We start from the raw sequence: 13,278 nt of genomic DNA on the forward strand, positions 1-13,278 counted from the left end.
AACTGCTCATAGGCATGTCATCGGTCAAAGATCACTCCAAGTTATGGGTCAGACCACCGAAATCTTGGAGGAGGAATGCAGATGAAGGCACACTCACGCTCGCTTCGCATGTGAATTAGGAATATGCCTCCATAGATACCTGGAATTGAAACAGTATAAAGGTGGTACCCACAGAAGAACAACCTGGGACCCCTCTACCAGCAGAATGACCCAGGACCCTCACCATCAAGAAGCCTAGGGTGAAGAAGAACCAATGGGACTCTGCTGGATCCAGGGGTGGTGACCATCTTCTGCCATCTTCTGCTTTCTCACTCTCTCTCCCCCTCTATCTCTCTCTATTCCCCCTCTCTCTTCTTTTCTAACTCTTTCTGTCTCTCTACTCCACATTTATTGTTAAATAAAATGCACATTGGCTTCAGTACATGGTCTCGTTTGCACATTTATTTGGGCAGAGACATCTCTCACTGGTTGTAACATTGATTTGGCATCATGAACACAACCCCTTGAGTGTTGAGGAGTGACTGGTGTGGTCCAAAGCTCTTGTAGGGTCTTTATGGTGTGACCCAGACCTGTCTTAAGGTTGTGCCTAGAAGGGTCTGACTGACCCCCAGTAGGGGAAGGACACTGACCCTCTGTGGGTACCAAAGGGTGTTACTGCCGAGGGTGAGTCACATGCTGACTCACCTCCCAGGTCTGGTGGCCCTGACCATTGTCATCCCAACTTGCCTCCTGGGCCTGGGGGCAAGGGGTCAGGGGGCAAGGGGTCAGAGGGCAAGGGGCAAAGGTCAGAGGGCAAAGGGCACATGTAGTCATAGATCGGGGCCAAAAAGTCACAGGGTCAGAGGTCACAGAAGTCAGAGCCTAAGGTCATGATCCTGGTGAAATCTCACTCTGACCTGTGACTCCAGTGACCTTTGACCCCATCAATCTTGGGCTTTGTGCCCCATAACCTTTGACCCCAACCCATGTGGCCCCCAACCCTAGTAATCCTTTACCTTGTGAACTTTGACCTTCTGACCCTGGTGATCTTTAACCCCTGTGACCTTTGGCCTCCAGTCCTGCTGACCTTAAACCCCAGTGACCTTTGTCCTTGTGACCTTTGGCCCCTGTCCCTGGGTTGAAGGGGTTAAAGATCAGCTCATTCCAACACTGCTCTAGGCTGAGGCTGCAGCACTTTGGCCCTGCCTGAGCTCCATCTCCGGCTGCACCACCGCTGTGCCTGTGCCTGGCCACGGACCCTGTTGGTGCAGACCCAGTTCAGCCCTGCAGCCTGTCTGCTTCACACTTGTCTTGTCATTGTGGCCTTGCTTGGAGACCACTGGGCTGTCTCTGCCTATTCTGACCATAAGCAGACCAGACCTTGACCATGCCTTTGCTAACTCACCTTTCTGACTTGGCTTCAGACCTGCCTTGTTGTCCAAGAACTTACACAGCAATCCAGCTTCTTCCTAAGACCTGTCCATCCCTGGGTCTGCCCTGCTTGCCTTGCTCAGACACCATGGGACAGGTCCTTGCCCTGCCAGCCTGGCTGTCGAACTCAGCTCCATTTCACCATCCCTTGGGGAGTAGCAATCCAGTCATCCCACACTGGGCACTGACAGACTTGTTACTGAGGAAAAATTTTTCGTGATGCCTTTGGGCTGTCTCAGCCCTCCAAGTTCTCTTACCCTATGCAGTTAACTTTCCTTCATGCTCTTCCTGATGTAAGGAATTTGAGAATTAAAAGCCAAACACTTTGGTTGGAAAATGTTGAAAAAAATCCTTTCTAATCTATTTTTGTGCTTTCTTAAAACTGAGAACTCCAAAACTGAAGACTGCAATAAGCAATTTATTTATTTGAAGATGTCACATAAGTTGAATGATTGCATTGCCATCGTGGCTGTTGTTTTGTTCCAGGCAGCTGGGGCAACTGGATGCTGACTAGGCTGTAGTAGGCTTTCTGATCACTAAAGGATGGAGGATGCCATCCATCTTCTTTGCTTCTCCTGGGCATGAGTCTGATGCAGAAACTTCCTCAGGAAAAGGAAGAAAAACTGGTTCAGTGACTGGTTTGGTCAAGTCTGGTTTCTTCACTTGAGTCTTTTCTCTAACATGACTGGGTGTAGGTCCTACAGCCCCAGGTGGAACTGGCTTTCCATCCTGCTCTCTGTCTTGACTTTCTTTTAGGCTAAAGAAAGTGATATCCTCATCTGAAGGGGGAAGCATTTTAATCGAGCCCACTGTTTTTCCTAGGTGTGAGGAGAAACTGTCTTCTGAAGCGGAAGCTTCTTGATCCTGGCTGGGTTTTCCAGGTGTCTGATTAGCTTCCTGTTTCCCCTCTTTGGTGGCAGGATCCTAAATAACAAGAAATGAGTATTACCTATATTGAAGCTATTCCAAATTCTTTAAGATATGAAGATGATCCTTCACACTAAGGATCTGCTGCAATTCCAGTCTGCCAAGACCACCTGCAGAACAGAAACTCTAAGGATAGACAGATGGAACTATTTCTTGTGCCAGGGGAGATGGGTGCATGGAACTTGGGGAGCTACACAGTTATTGTCCCTTGCATTTCCTTTGTGATTTACAATTTCTTTGTAGAGCATTCTGATCACATCCTGTACAATCGTCTCTATACTTACCTTATTGGCTTTTTATCCAGCTAACAACAGTCTGTTTCATCACAAGAGAGATTTCTTCCTGATCTGACCTTATTACGTTCTTGAAGCACTTGTGTTTGTGAATAAGAACACTTAAAAATGGCTGGCTGGGCTTTCAAAAGTTCAATCCTTGTTTTGTAGAGAAGTACTACTCTTGCAATACTAAGACTAGATTAAGAAATACCTGCTGGCTGAAGATTTCACAGGACACGCTGACCGACTCTCCCAAGTGTGATCTTACTTTAGAGCCATGGCAGAAACCGATTTGCTGCAAGAAGAAAATACAACCATTTTTTTTCACATTGTAGCACTAATACTAAGCTCCTATCTTGTAAAATAACTGATTATAAAAGGCTGAATAGTTACAGCTTCTAAGTGTATTTGTAGGGATAAACAGCTTGGGTAAACTATTATTTTGGGATTGGCAAGCTTACGAAGGCAGGCAGTGTTCTGAAAAAGGCTTTGTGTTTGCAAAGGAGAGTTGGTAACACAATAGCAAAAATAAGCTGCCCACCTAAGGCCAAACTACAACAGCTTGCTTAAGTTCTGCTGCAGCAGAATATTCCCTAGGCAGGCAAGTTGTGGAATGGAACATAATATCATTTTCCACACAAAACCAATTTCACACCACACTAGTGAAAGAAACCATGGCAAAATGTTGTTTGTAATAGCTGTGTTTGTACTGTGCTGTAGGTATCATGGCTTGGATCTCGGTTAAGATTGGGCTTGAAATGTTATCTCTTGACATCATGCCCATTTAGTCTTCCAGTTTCTCTTATAATTTTTTCCTTAATTCTTAAATGTTTTCCTTAGCTGACCTGATTGTAGTATGAATATACTCCTTCTGTGTTGTTTGTGATTTATTGTCTATCTCTGTTTCCTTGGAAAAAATCCTTAAGAGTCAGTCAGTGCTGTAAGGTGATGGCTACCCCACCTCTTTCTGGATGGGATTTTTTTTTCTGTTTTCTTTGTTAATGGACTTCTAGGTAAGTATTCAGAACTTTTACTGAAATGTTTATTCTAAAGCACTCTGTAGAGCTGCATGACAATATAGAGCTACAATCCATAAAAAGATGCCTGTGGGTTTTGGTTCTTGTTTGCAAAGATCCAAGGAGATATACTAAGTATTCACTGAGGAATCATAGTATCTGGAAAACAGGTGTTGGTACAAAGAAAAGTGCTTACAGCTACATCTGATGGAAGGGGCTCACACTTGGAGACGTCAGCAACCTTTTCCTTCTTGGAGCAGGAGGTCTCCTGAATCAAAAACTCTACAAAGTATGCAGGACCAAAGACCCACTGTAAATGAGAGGCAAGTGGCAGTTAGACCTTGTCCATGTGTCAGGAAGAAGGAACAATTCTACTGAACTTGAAGTAGATGTAAAATTTCTGCTAAGTGTGGAAGGAACAGGTTATACTTGAGGCATTACTGTTAGTTGTGTTACAGGAGAATTTTTCTTTGCCAGTGCTGCTTTATTGCCTGGTCATTTTTTACTTGTTATATATGCACAGTCTCGGTAACTCATGGATTGGCTATAGCTGAAATGAGTTTGGATTTTGTCACAAGTTAGCACCAATGTAGAACTACATATCCAAAGACCTTCTTCAATGTCATGTTGATTATTTATGGCTATTTATATACACATCTGGATCTCTTAACTATTTCTGAAATGCAAGTACCTCAGGTTGGAAAATGGAAGTGATTGAAAAAAGTATTGTAGTAACATCTAACAGTTTGAGACAGAAGGAAAACCACCTCATCATCTATAAATAATGACTTTCAGAGAGATTGGGTATTACTGTGGTGAACAAACAGGACTTAGCCATGGGATCATTAATTCTGTTAGTCTAAAATTAGTTTTAAACCATGTTTAAATTCATTCAATGAATTATTAGGGAATCGCTAATTCACGGTGGTGGCAGAATAAAGAGCTCACAGTGAAGCTTTCCTAAACTTTGGAAGCAAATCTGTGTCTTGAGTTTTGCATAAAGCCCTTCCCTTTGCAGTATAATGGAATCAAAGTCTTGGATCAAGAAGATCAGGGGGGTTCTGCGTAGAAGTATTCTCTGCACTATACAGATACAAACTCAAAACAACAAATCATAGAACAGGAGGATCTGTACTTCTTGAGGGTAAACACAGGTCAGATGGGATTTGGCTTACCTGCATTGAAACTCTTGTGACATTGAGGAGAGAGAAATAGTTAGTTTGTTCACTCTCTTCATTGAACTTGGCAAGACATAGAAGAGCAGACTCGATACATTCGGGCTCACTTACGTTGCCGTTCACTGGACAGTCAGGACATACTGACCAAATGTATCTGGATGGAACTTTTTATTAAAGCAAAACAATGTCATTAGCAAAGGCATAACCATGAGAGCATGTTGATAGTGTAGGTCACTGTAGAAACATCTCTGCTGCCAACCCCGTTGTCCTCAACTCCCCTGGAGTAACAATATGCGGTTTGAGTCACCCAACAATTTTGAATTGTTTTGTATTTGCAGACCCATAAAAATGTCACAGTGGAGGCAGAGAAAGTTCAGCCCATTGACAGTGGGTCTGCTGGTTTTGCTTGCCTTTCACAAACCCATGAAAACGCTTTTTGGTTCAGAGGCTCTGCTGGGTGTCCCCAGGGTTAAAACAGTTATTACTGTACTGTTTTGAGCTGCAGGACCTCACTGACCTTATGATCACTGACTTGAGAAAATCAGGGCGGCTGAAGCTAATGGAGATACTGTGGGGTCATAATTACAATTAAAATTTAAAGTAATGCTATTTGGCAAAAAGCATTTTTCCATTCCTCTTACAAAGAGTGTGTTAAAGACATACCTGGTTGTAAAGTGCACTCATAAGTATTCAGATGAGCAATATTTCTTGCCTGATTAATGTAGATAATTGCTTTGCATTGACCATAAACCTAAAACAATATAAACATTTAGACACAATTAATATTGTACCCTTTACACTGATTATCTGCTACCCAGACAGTGAGTGGCTCATTTTCTCCTTGCAGTCATGAAATTATTTTCAAGACAAAAGTTTTGTTAATACTCAAATGGCAACGAAGCATGTTTATAAGCATCTCCTTTAGACATAAAAGGCCAGACCTTCCCCTGGTGTAATTCTGAGCTATACAATTGCAGTTCTTGTCTGCAGGGTGTTCTACACATGGACACTCTTCTGGCAGCTGGGAAGTGCCCAAGTGTCACAGAGTGCTGTCCACAGCCAGGGCCCCACCCCGGGAGCTAGGTCTGTATCTAGAACCCAGAGAGCTTAAACCTAGAGATTCAGCTCAGAGTGCCTGGATCCAGTCACCTGTCTTCCCCCTTCTCCCTGTGACCATAGGGAGAGTGGTGGGAAGGACCCTGAATCAGTTTTGTGGCACAGCAAGGTCATCATTGCACACAGTAATACTCTGACTTTATGGCAGAAAAAATACTGACCTATTAATATCCATTGTGCTTTAATGCTAAAGAAATATGAAAATATGTTCTCTAAGAGCTTCTTAAATATTGCCACACATGTGCTCAAGGCCTCTGGACATATATTTCTTGGCTTCACTGAAGCCGTATCGACCACATAGGCTTTGCACCCTTTTCCTGCTAAAAAAAGCTGTAACGAGAAAGGAGTAGAATTCTTTTTTTTTGTTTTCTAGTTTTTCATTTAGAAGTTGAAACTGTTTGACCTTGGAAGCAGTCCAGGACAATTTAATCATAACTTCTTTTTTTTTTTCCCTTCACATTGAACTTCTCTCTTTTCATTCTTCATTTTATAAGGGTTTTTTTCACTTGTTCAGAATCATTCTGGTCACCTGTAGCAACAGTCTCAGACCACTTTCTGTCTTTGCAGCTTATCTTGCTGAGCTTTCCTTTCTGTCCTTTTTCAGTGCAATTTTTGCAAAGTTGTCAGAATAAAGGTAGAATTAAACTAAACCAAAAATCACATGTTATGTAAAAGTGAGTTTCTTTTATTCCCTTCCTGACAGGCTGTCTTTAAAATAAACTCTTACAAGGTTGCTATAAAAAGCAAACCATTATTCTAAATAGTGTCCTAGCATGGCTATTTCCTTTGGCTGCTTATTGGCTCCAGTCAAAAAACTTTCCTTTAATTTTAATTTTTAAAAATAAATCTTAGCAGTCTATAAACTGATTAGAAGGTAGAGAGTAAAACTGTAGACCTTAAAAATGGATTTTGATTTCTTCTAAACTCTTCTGCCTGCTAAAAATGCATGTGTAGGGATTTTGCTGTCATGTACCTGAGTATCTGATGTACCTGATGTACCTCAGTAACTGATCATATCGGAGATTAAATAAGAAAATAAAATCCTTACAGCTAAATGAGCAGGTCTGTGAGCACAGTTCTTCCACAGCTTTCTGCTGAGTACAGGGCATTCAGTGTCTACTACATCCAAGATGAGATAGAAGACAGAACCAGTGGTCTCCTGAAAACAAAAAAGAAAGGGTCACATCCCTTTGTTTTGTATCAAACAAAGTAGGAACACATAAAAAGGAGAAATGGAATACACACAGGTGTGGGACACACAGATATCCTGAAAACTGTGGGACAAAAATGGCAAACGAGGTGAGATTCAGGCCCTGCTAGGACAGGTTTGGTCATGCCTCAAGCCAGATTGAATTAAAGAACAACCATCTAGAGTCAGTTTTATCCTTCTGATTCTGGCACCAACCAGAACCCAAGAATAAGGACTAAACATGATGATGTTTTCATTGTCAACTGCATTTTATTATCAGATTTGAAAGGCAGGTTATTTTGCCTGCAATAAGAATGAGACAATAAATACCACAACTAATAAAAACCTGCTACCATGGAACAATCATAGTAGGCATTAGAAACAGAAATATGTTCTTTCTTAGGGTAGTGTGTTCTTTGAGTATGGATGCTTTGCACTTGTCATAAAGAGGCAATGTCTTGGCATACCCACATGGATATCTCTGAGTCACTTAAAGTTTCGGTCCAGTGCTTGAGTCCTGAGCCTGTGCTTAAGTCCAGAAATCTTAATTCAGTTCACTGCAGCACAGGGTGCACAAAGCAGTTCAGGCTCAACTTTTGGGCAAACATCTATCCACGCAAGAGAGACAAGGAAAGACTAGGAGTGCAGCTCCAGACATCTAGTGATTACACCATGTGGTGCAGAAAGATGAGATGCTGCATGGTGCAGTTCCTAATTCTGCTTCCACTGTAGATATGGGTACACTCCTTTCCAGCATATTTATCAAAGATACAGCTTAGTAGGATCATGTTTTATTTATATCTTTAGTGGAAAGCTGGAAAGAGGGCAGCTGTCATTTATACCTCCTAAAGAACTTAGATGTGAGTGTTAGCTGCATGTTTAAACTGAGATTATGCCATTGCTGAAGAGGGAGAAAAAACAACACTGAATGAGAGCAGAATTCATTCATCCCTGGTTGATTTCACAGGGTTATGGAGAAAACATTAAATGGAGCAAGAGTCTTGTAGAAATCCAGGGCCAGTATTTATGGTTTTGGCTTTAGATTTGATTTCTGTTTAACAGTGACAAAAGAACAGTCAATAGGGCATCTAAAGGCTGGAGTAGTGCTGGGATTTTTGGTTTTACACTGCTTAGAGAACCACTAGGAGGTATCTGTGCTTGAGTTCTGAGGAGATCAAGTGATACAAACTGTTCTGATCACACCATACAGAGAACTCCGTAAAGAGTCTGGAATAGTAATTTGATGTGAGCTCTACCATACATACTTGTAATACCAAACCCTTTAAATATAAAATAGCAAAATTAATATAAAGAATTATTAAATTGTTTTGTTAGCTTTGTCTCTATATTCTATTCTTACATGTGCAATTTCTCACGCTTTCTGTGATTTGTTTTTGTATTTTCATATCCTCTTTTTTCACTAAGTGTTCTATGAAATAATCTGGTAATGCCTTGCTCTGAGCTCTCAGGGTTTGCCTACACTAATCCTGAGGTTTAATTATAAGTGTCATTTTGAAGGCTGTGAAAAGATCAAAAGCTGCTTTGACAAAGAGTGGCACTGAGGTGCAGCAGTGCTGTGTACAGTGGCACTGCAGTATCCCCACACCTGACTGCAAAGATCCATTTGTGGAAGGAGCTAATCATAATTTTCTGTTTACATACAAGGTGCCTAAATACCGTGATGATATGTCCCCCTAACGTAACAGCTAATATAGCTTAAAGCAGTAAACAGAAAGGAAGACTTGTCAAAGAGTAATTGCTGTTTGCTGAAAATGTGGTTTTGAGTAATGCAGCATTTGGTACAAGCTTGTAACTTTCAATATATCTTCTATGAGAGGAAAACATCACTAAGACTATCCTGCATGAAGAAGAGATAGCCAAGAAAAATGTGTATCTTTAAGGAGTCCCATAGCTGGAACAGGTGACTTGAGCTTTCAAGTTGGTTGTTAAGGTATTCTGGATGAAAAGCATACACATCTCATTAAAGAAATGTTCTTAAAATCAAATGTGTTTGGTGTTAGATGGGTTTTCTCAGCTGACTCATGAATACTGATTGTAAAGGCTAGTGATCTTGGAATCACTAAATGCATGCAGGGCAGACTAAACTGTATTTCTCATTGCCTGTAGCTCTCTTGTATAATATCAGCTCTAATAAGCAGATGAGGTTATTATAAAATCTACACATCTTTTGGTCTACCTGCTTCTGTATGTATCCTCCTCCACTGGGGAAAGGATAATTTGGGGCTTATTCAGAGCTCAGCAGATCACTGAAGGTTTAATCATCCTTATTTTAATTTTCATTAGAAGACCATTATGCAAAGGCCTTTTGATATCTGCTTAGTATTGAATAAAAACTTTTCTGCATTGCCAAAAAATCCCTTCCTCAGTGCTGCTGGTGCCAGGCTGCAAAGTGTGCTGGGCAGCCTGTGAGCCAGAAGAGATGCAGCAGCAGTGCAGTGGTGCCTTTGTGGCAGGATGACCTGGTGCAAGGGGAAGAAATGAGATATTTTGGCACGTTTTGTAATTTTGGTTAAGTGCCTGTCAGTGAGGTTAATTGTGAGTATCCTGTATAAAAGTAAGCTCTGTCCTACTTGCATACAAGTTAGTAGCAGATGGCTCATTAGTTTCAATTAGAGCAAAACTGAACTACAAGTTGCTTAAGGGCAGATTTGAAGTAACTTTGAAAATGTTTTTATCCTCGGAACTGGTAAAGAAAGTGAGCGGGAGGACCACTAACTGGTGTTAAAAAAAAAAAAAAGAAAAAAAAAAGAAAAGAATTTCTTTATTTTTCTGAGAGGAATAGGAGGTTGCATAAGGCTGTTACTGCCCATGAACCCCCCTGACTGCTCCTTATGTCCTCAGTCCCAGCAGCAGCAAAAATGGGACAAGGGGCTGGAAATGTCTAGTTTGTTATGAAACACCTTATTTACAGGATAAACATATTAGATGTGAAAAATAAGGAAGGATAACAGTAAATTAGACCCCTAAATGAACAAAGTATGCTTGCTCTAAAGAAAGAAGTTAAGTCTCTAGGGAGACAGACCAAACCACAAACAAGGACCAGAATTCTTCTGTGCTGAGATATGCTTGGCACAAGTGAAGGGAGAAACATGGAGATGACTGAAGTGGTTTACAGCACATCTGCACCCACCATGCTGCACTCTAGGGTGGTCACAGGGGGACTCTATTTATTGTCAGCAGCGGGAAATAGCCCCAGCAGGAGAGTCTAAGTACCTAACTCTGTGACTGGTGGTGTGGGTCTTGGGCTAGCTCAGAGGCATCACATGTAGAAAAATTCTGAAGAGACCTGATCCAGTTGCTTAGTGGGCACATTCTGACACCTGAGCAAAGCAATGTGCAGAACATAGTGCAAAGCACAGCAGAGTGGACATCTTTAGCTGTGAGATCTCAGATTGCTGCAGGCCACAGAGTGTCTGCAGAAACCATGTCCTTGTCAGAGCAGCAGGAGGTAGTGTCATACCCTTGCCAGCACAGATCTTTAAACATCTGTCAATGAACCTGACTTTATTTTAGAGTTCAGAACTCCTAGCCTTTCAGGTAAGCTTATGGGAAGTGAGCAGGCATTGCAGGGAATGTGGATATTATGCTTCCATCGTGCCTTGTGAACTCATTTCAGCTTGTCCCTAGCTAGTGCCAGTAGATTGAAACACAGAAGAGTAATAAATTAAACACACATAGAGAAATAAGATACTTGAGGAAATGTGAGTGATATTCCATAGGTACTTCCAGTGTATTTTTTGCACTTGACCTGGTTTCAGATTTCTTCTGGAGAATGAGTCATCATTTAGAGGTCTATAAAGGAATTCCCTGGTCCCAAGCTGGACGTGTTTACACCTGTTAGTGCTTACATCTTTTGTGCAAAACACACGATGACTTAATAACCTTTGCACTCCAACTGCTCAAGGCAGAGGGAGGAAGGTGTAAAAAGAAATTAGATCAGAGTAGTGGTGTTTCATATCAAATTTGAACTGATGCCTGGAGCTATTCCAGGGGCAGGCAGCAGAGAATCATGACTGAGATTTGCTCTCTAATTGCCCACAGTGGTGATGAAACTGTTTCTAGTCATCTGTGCATAAAGTTGACATGGCCTCTGGAGTCCTGTGAATGGAACTTTACATTGGCCTTTTGAAATATTTCTTAGTTCAAATAGATATTGTTAAGGCACAGTGATAGACACAGGGCACTTCATGGAAGAAACAGATAGAGAATAAGCAGGTAACTTACCTGAGGTTGTTCTCGGGCGCTGAAAATTCGGTAGAGACTGAATATGTAGCCCTCTTCCCTATCAGCATTGATCTGGCGAAGAGCCATGTCTGTAGCATGCTCTACTGCAGGGTCGTCGCAGCGGGGGGAGAGCAGTGCAGCAGCAACTTCCCTGGGAGGAGAGACAGCAGTGCAGGAGCAAAGCACCTGGATGCCAAAGAGCATCGAAACAAGCCAAATCATCCTGCTCAGAGAGCCAGTGCAGCAGATCAGAGTGGAAAGTCAGGATGGAGGTGCTGAGACCTGCGTGAAATCGCAGAGTTTTGTAGTGGAGCTGTGTCTCTTTATAAACTTGTGTTCCCTTTTTATTACATACTGACCATCACCTTTAAACCTAAAGCTGCAACAACAAACACTAAGTCAATGATTACAAGGTTTTACAGAAGTGTTGTCTCTCCCTCTGAGACCAGAGAGCACTTCCACTTTCTCGCTTTCCGTCTCCAATTCAGACTTCACTGGGCAGATCATGCAACTTTGACCTCATGGCAAGGGACAAGAATATATACAGAAAGCTGCTTCTTTAAGAAACTAGATTTGCTTGAGTAAATCTACATGTGGGACAGGTCTGGCTCAAACTCTGTTCTGTCAGTGATCCAGTTCTTCTCCCAAATAAGACAATGACAAAGGTCTCAGTAGTTTGAACAGGAAATGGAGAAAGGCCACAAGATTGACTGATTTTGTACTTTGTATTTGTTAACTTCTAATTGTAAACAAATATATTGATTCTATTGCATGCAGTCAGTTTGGTTGTGATAGAAAGCTCAGTTTGGATTCATTCCGTGAGCATTTCTTCTTAGCTGGATACTTACAGATGAATGCTACCCCTTAGCTCTGGAGGCATGGAGACCCCTCAAGGGTCATGGAAAATTCTGCTCGAAGAAAATTTAGTTTGAAATGACAGCTGTGTGCCTTGTGAATAACCTGTCAGGAACTCCATGCTGAAGACAAAGTGGAATAACTTTACAAGTAGCTGTTGTCTTAAAGATCCAGTGAAGTGAAAACTGCCATTATCTGGGGAGGATCCCAGTGAATGTCACTGGTTTCTAGGGCACAATTCTGCAGTATTTCACCTTGAAGGATACCAGAAGTTGAGTTACCATTGCCCTGGTCCTCATTTTCTGTCATGAGACTCTGCAATCACAGGTATCTGCTGAAGGACACGAAGTACCTTTAGGTTTGAGGGTTTTATTGAGTGAGGAAGGAAAAGTGCAAGTGAAGGGCATAATTGTCTCTAATACCACTGCAAAGTTTGGGGGGAGGGTGTAAAAATTTCTATATTGTCATGTTTTTACTGGCATTATAAAGAATCTCAGCCCATCAGTGTTCAAAGCATGTTCCTCTGGGGCACAGCAGGACCTGTCCCAGAGAATATCCACAGAAAGCTGGGAAGGATTATGCATACAGCCAGAAGACCTGCAACAGCACTAGGGCTGAAACTCTTCTAAGAAGACTTTGGTGGCAGAGGTGCAAAACTCAGATAGAGGACAGGAGTACATGGCTGCTAGAATGAGCTTCCTCATGTGTCAGTTGCCAGTTGCTTTACAAACTCAGTGTGAGGGGTAATGTATGGACTGTATCCTGGAGGGAAGGGATACAAGGGGTGAATGTTGAGAAATGCTGCTGTAGCCATAGTACAGGAACAGCAGAAGCAGCAATGCAGACTCACTCACATTGTTCCTTGTGCCTGGGGATGCTTCCCCTGCGGCTAAAGGATAATAACTCATTTTCTTTATCTTTACAGTGCGTGGCATTTCTATGGAGATGGGTGCCAGTTAGTACTGGCTGTGTCAGTGCTTCTTATAATGGGGAATTGTTATGTCCCTGACTCTGTTCTTTGTACTCTTCCTCTGACTGGAAAGGAAAAAAATTCCCTGTTGAAGTAG

At 41.9% G+C, this 13,278-nt stretch overlaps 1 protein-coding gene across 1 annotated transcript; it reads right to left on the reverse strand.

Annotated features, from left to right (window-relative positions):
- Nucleotides 1-1,920: 1,920 nt before the first annotated feature.
- FETUB (fetuin B) lies at nucleotides 1,921-11,578 on the reverse strand. The gene is made up of 7 exons (XM_009080606.1): nucleotides 11,357-11,578; nucleotides 6,971-7,081; nucleotides 5,470-5,557; nucleotides 4,804-4,970; nucleotides 3,825-3,938; nucleotides 2,824-2,907; nucleotides 1,921-2,334 (listed from the first exon to the last, which is right to left on the reverse strand). Exons 1-7 carry the CDS (start codon nucleotides 11,576-11,578, stop codon nucleotides 1,921-1,923), a joined length of 1,200 nt encoding a protein of 399 aa, XP_009078854.1.
- Between the last annotated feature and the right edge of the window lie 1,700 nt (nucleotides 11,579-13,278).

Source organism: Acanthisitta chloris, unplaced genomic scaffold (assembly GCF_000695815.1).
Source record: "Acanthisitta chloris isolate BGI_N310 unplaced genomic scaffold, ASM69581v1 scaffold1438, whole genome shotgun sequence".
Lineage (NCBI taxonomy): Eukaryota > Metazoa > Chordata > Aves > Passeriformes > Acanthisittidae > Acanthisitta > Acanthisitta chloris.

Bases quoted from the DNA above. Each gene is read 5' to 3' on its own strand.
- FETUB (XM_009080606.1), bottom strand. From the start codon at position 11,578: ATGATTTGGCTTGTTTCGATGCTCTTTGGCATCCAGGTGCTTTGCTCC. The intron at 7,082-11,356 runs GTAAGTTACCTG...TTTTGTTTTCAG, and splicing joins GCGCCCGAGAACAACCTCAG to GAGACCACTGGTTCTGTCTT. The intron at 5,558-6,970 runs GTAAGGATTTTA...ATATTGTTTTAG, and splicing joins ACAGACCTGCTCATTTAGCT to GTTTATGGTCAATGCAAAGC.